The sequence below is a fragment of the Etheostoma spectabile genome, chromosome 15, assembly GCF_008692095.1.
Source record: "Etheostoma spectabile isolate EspeVRDwgs_2016 chromosome 15, UIUC_Espe_1.0, whole genome shotgun sequence".
Taxonomy (NCBI): domain Eukaryota; kingdom Metazoa; phylum Chordata; class Actinopteri; order Perciformes; family Percidae; genus Etheostoma; species Etheostoma spectabile.
The window spans coordinates 14899498-14904181 of record NC_045747.1 but is presented as its reverse complement, the minus strand read 5'-3'; the positions used below and the strand labels follow the sequence as shown (position 1 = coordinate 14904181).

Sequence of the window (4684 nt, the reverse complement as noted above, 5' to 3'; positions counted from 1 at the left end):
GTGACCTTAATTAGGTCATAATTAATTGTTTCATGATTATTCTAAAAAAAGAAATCATAATCAATGAGGTAAAACTTATTAAATTAGGGGAATTATCTGCAAACAGAGGAAGAACATTTAATAAGCTTGGATTTAAAACTGAAGGTTAATAAGTTTGCTGCTGTAGAGAGGGATGGGACAGACTGTCTGAGGCAATGTTGCTGGACCTTTCACGCTGATGCCCAGCCAAGCTCCATGCGCCTGCGCCGCATAGCTCTGGATGTGTTCCCATACAAATCCATTCTCTGTCTCATCCAAGATAGAGAGAAGTTCAGCTCCCACTAGAAGAGACAAAAAGAAAGGGAACACACACAGATGGAACAAATGACAAACGGGAATTGATCATTTAAGGAGATGTAACAATGGTGCAGCCGGCTCAATGAAGACCATTTCTAAATTTAGACATATTGATGCCTTTTGTCAATTATGTTCGCAGTGGAGAAGGTCAGAAGGGTTGCACTAAATTGGCTTTCAATTCAGTATCATGGGCTGTGCGGGCAGCTGGAACGCTTCCCTACCTTGTTTACAGGACGTATGTGCGTCCTGCTGCAGTCTAACAGTTTGCAGGTTAAAAGCGTAACAGTAGTTTCTGAAAGGTACCCACGGCCACTCCCCCACAGAGTGGGGGCACTGGCCAGGGTAGATCCACTCGTGAAGCACAGGCTCATCTGGCAAGAAGAAAAAAAATATTTTTTTACAAGATGTGTGTACACACAACGGCACTGTGTTTGCCAGTTTGGTGAGGATTGTGAATTTGTGCAACATGTTTATAACAGTTACATTGCACCCGCACATACCACTAATTTGACAGATAGCAGCCTCCAATTTAGCATCACAGGGAGTCATAGTCCACTGGCCAGTGGTGGTCATGTGTCCGCATCCAGCCGTCTGATGAGGCTCCCCGTCTCTCCAGTTTGAATACCCAACTTCTTCTTCACCCAGCCAGGTGAAGCTTCGTCCCTGAGATAAAAAAAAAAGAATTTTTAAGTTGGAAGTCATTTCAGTTTCCCTCTACAAGGAAAACACTGTTGCATGTGTGTAACTCTATTAATATTATAATAAGAATGATGTAAGTCAATAGGCTCACTCCATAATTGTAGAGACCGATCCAGGCAGGCCGACGCAAGCTGTTGATCAGCAGTGTGAGGTAAGCTTGCTGGTAGGGATTCTTCACCCTGGCCAGGGTCCCATTCAGAGATTCACAGAGGTGCAGGGCGCCGGTCCAATCCAGACGCTTTTCCACAACCCGGTATGTCACTCCACCCAGCTCCACAGGCTTTGACAGGGAGGCAGGGATAAGAGCCGGGGCCGGAGGAAGACCCGAGTCTGAAACATGGAGAAGCAGGGTTCAGTTTTTATGCATTTAACATATATCTGGTACAAATTCCCAGAAAACTGTGTCCACTGCAACTCAGAGTTCCTTTAAATCAAGACTATAGACATCTCTCTTTGCCATTGTCTTTTAATTAATCAAATTATTATTAATCTCTTACACTTTTATTCTTTTGTTTTACATCCGTCTTATTCTGTTTTTCATGTTTCTAAGAATTTGGTTATTTTTTAATTGTATTTAAATTACCTTTTAATCTTTTATGTAAAGCACTTTGAATTGCCTTGTTGTTTAAATGTGCCACATAAATAAAAGCCTTGCCTTGAAGAAACGACAACGATGATTTACAGTAAGTCAAATTCTGTTTGCGGTGCAAATATTCTGCACTTTTAAAGCAGACATTGTTGTGGTTATAATTGAATATCCCACCTTGTTGCCTTTGACAGATGAAGCCATTACTTTCCATCTCACAGGCTCGGGAGGCCCACATGGCAGTTTTCTTCTGTGGGTTCCCATGAATCATCACCACACAGTTTCCCTGAGAGGTGACAGTGAAATCATCGGAACAAGAACAGATTGAGGACAAAAACATGACGCGTGCGCTCATAGGTAAGTGTTAGGAGTACCGGGGTCTTGTTGTGGTGTGGTCCGCTGTTGTCGAGTGGCTCTCCAGCAGCCCAGTTGGTGTAGCTGAGCAGGCCTGCCTTGGCCCAGTGGAAATGACCTTTAGAGTCTGCGGTCAGACCCACCCAAAGGTCAACACTGGCATTTTGAAGCAGGGTGGTGACAAATGCTGTGAGGAGGAGAATTAATTGCATCAGTGTGCATGTAGTATGTGGGTAGACTCATATGAGTGTTGAATATAGGCATAGTTAAATACAAACATGAGTATCTAAAGCACACACTGATGAATGAATCAACAGGCAAGCATGTAAAATCAACCTTTTAAAATAAAATGAATGTTTCTTTTAATTCTCACAACATTATACATCCATTTGATGCTGCTGACAATGGCAAATCATACACATTTATGAAAAAGAAAATTTGAAAAAGGAAGCTTTAGTAAAGTAGAGAGGTAAGTTCATAACCTTCAGCTAAGTCCAGCAACACCTTCCTGCTTCTAACTTCATGTCGGCTGTATTCTGCTGTAATTACCTTGCTCCAGATGATTGGACACCACTGCCAGTACACCTCCCTGTGTTTCACATTTCAACTTGGCTGCAGACCATGTCACTCGGTATGACTGACCAAATACTCTGAAACACTACAGAAACACCAGATGTCATTGCAAACAAGATTGCTCAGGTTGAGTTAGGAGAGAAGCAGGTGCATGAAATAAAACATTAGGTACTTACTTGCTAAGCTTCACTGCCTTTGTGGTAACATATTTAATACATTCTAGATACACAGCATCCGTCATACAACTTAACATAATAGCTGCATTTTGCTGAACTCCTGGTGTGTTGCAGCTCTACCTTATGTTGATAGGAAGACCATCCATCAGGACAGCCTGAAGGTAGGTGGGGTGATGACGGAGTTGGAGGAATGGTGCCTGTGACATTCACTCTCTTACAGATGTAGGGCAGGTCAGACTGGCACTTCTGATCAGCCCAGTCCGCTGTTTTAAGAGTGAAAAATACGAGCTCATGTATGGGTACTGCATTTGATTTACTCTCTTGAGGCCTCTTATTCTGGCTGTTCTCACCTGTGCTGGCGGACATGTGGACACATTTGCGATCACGGCTGACTGGGTGCGGCCTCCCAAGGGCCCAGGACACATAATTGAGCACAGAGTGGTCGGACCAGCGGAAACGGCCATCATTTTCATAGGTGTGAAGCCCCAGCCACCAGTTGTCACCCTCCACCTTCACCATCTGACAATGAGAGAGGAACGGTAAAAAGGCATGTCGAGGCCTCACAGACTTTCAAATCCAGCGGAAGGCTGCCATGCGGAATATAGACACAATAATTACACACATCCCACACAGGTTGGTGCTTGTTAAGTATTTCAGAGGGTTTTGCCCTTGATTATATCAACTCTTACAAACAATTATGAACTTTTTGATAAAGTGTGCAGTGCCTTGCGTAAAGTGTTGGCCAGGAAAGCTTCCTCCTCAGCTGAGTGGACCGAGGCCAGCGAGGAACCAAACCAGGAGCAAATCCTCTGGGCCTGGTCCCAAGTGGTGCGGTGGTCAAAAAATTTATACTCCGCTTCCTGGAAGCCAATCCATTCCGGTGAAGTTGTGCCTGACAGGTGAGGGATAAGATAAGACAGTCATGAGATAGAAATGGTTTTGAAATAAGCCCTGAGGAAATCAGTTTAGTACGCTGATAGAAGTTCAAAGCTAAGAAAATGAGACTGACCTTCAGAGACCTCTGGTTCCTTCTCAACACTACCTAAAAAACAAATTAAAAAAGATAAATAAAGATTTTTGGTAGAATCAAAATGCAATAAATAACAAGAGGGAAGACATCTTGAGAGACTCAAATCAGAGAGTGATGATACACACTACCGGTCAAAAGTTTGGGGTCACTTCGAAATTTCCATTGCACTCCATTATAGACAGAATACCAGTTGAGATCAGTTGCATTGTTTTTTTAACCAGCGCAGCAGTTTTCATATTACATTATGTGCTTACATAATTGGAAAAGGGTTTTCCAATGTTTTCTCAGTTATTTTTTTTTAAACGATATCAGATTAGTGAACAGAATGGGCCTTTGGAACATTGGATGAATGGTTGCTGATAATGAGCAATGTAGATATTGTATTAAAGATCAGCCCCCCACTCAGATCAGCTGGTATTCTGTCTAACATCGAGTGGAATGGAAATTTGTAAGTGGCCCCATACTTTTGACCGGTAGTGTAGGTGGAAAAGGGTATTAAAAAAAAAAAAGAACTATATAACTGTATTTTGACCGCACCAATACAGTGTGGGACTGTCTAAATAAACCCAAAGAATAGGTCCAGTGTTGTTGTACCTCTGGGGATCTTGCAGATCCAGTCTAACTCAGAGTCACAGTGCATGGCAAGCCAGGTCATAGTGCCCAAGTCGGCTGCAGCACATTGCCGGACGTTGTAGTAGTAGCGGCCAAAGTTCTGGTACGTGAACTGAGACACAAGCAAAGAGTAAACAGATTGTGCTTCAAGAATTTTTAACTACACAGTGGGGCTGCATCTTGTCTTTACTCACAGCCATGCCATCACTCCACTTCCAGCTGCCATTGTCCATTGGGTTTCTGCGGTTCAGTCCGATCCAAAACCAGTGCTGTTCATGGTCCTCTGACTCCCTGTGGGCCCCATCATCGTCATCATCA

The 4684-nt window shown here is 43.2% G+C and overlaps 1 protein-coding gene across 1 annotated transcript in view; it reads right to left on the bottom strand.

Annotated features, from left to right (window-relative positions):
* Positions 1-4684, bottom strand: part of mrc2 (mannose receptor, C-type 2) — a 26888-nt gene that overhangs the window by 3523 nt on the left and 18681 nt on the right. The window contains exons 14-26 of the mRNA XM_032537645.1: positions 4561-4657; positions 4349-4478; positions 3734-3766; positions 3450-3616; positions 3075-3243; positions 2845-2987; positions 2525-2633; positions 1996-2162; positions 1799-1907; positions 1127-1365; positions 837-999; positions 558-707; positions 207-320 (exon numbers count right to left, since the gene is read on the bottom strand). Of these exons, the coding sequence (XP_032393536.1) occupies positions 207-320; positions 558-707; positions 837-999; positions 1127-1365; positions 1799-1907; positions 1996-2162; positions 2525-2633; positions 2845-2987; positions 3075-3243; positions 3450-3616; positions 3734-3766; positions 4349-4478; positions 4561-4657 (1790 nt within the window). The remainder of the gene's footprint in view (positions 1-206; positions 321-557; positions 708-836; positions 1000-1126; positions 1366-1798; positions 1908-1995; positions 2163-2524; positions 2634-2844; positions 2988-3074; positions 3244-3449; positions 3617-3733; positions 3767-4348; positions 4479-4560; positions 4658-4684) is intronic.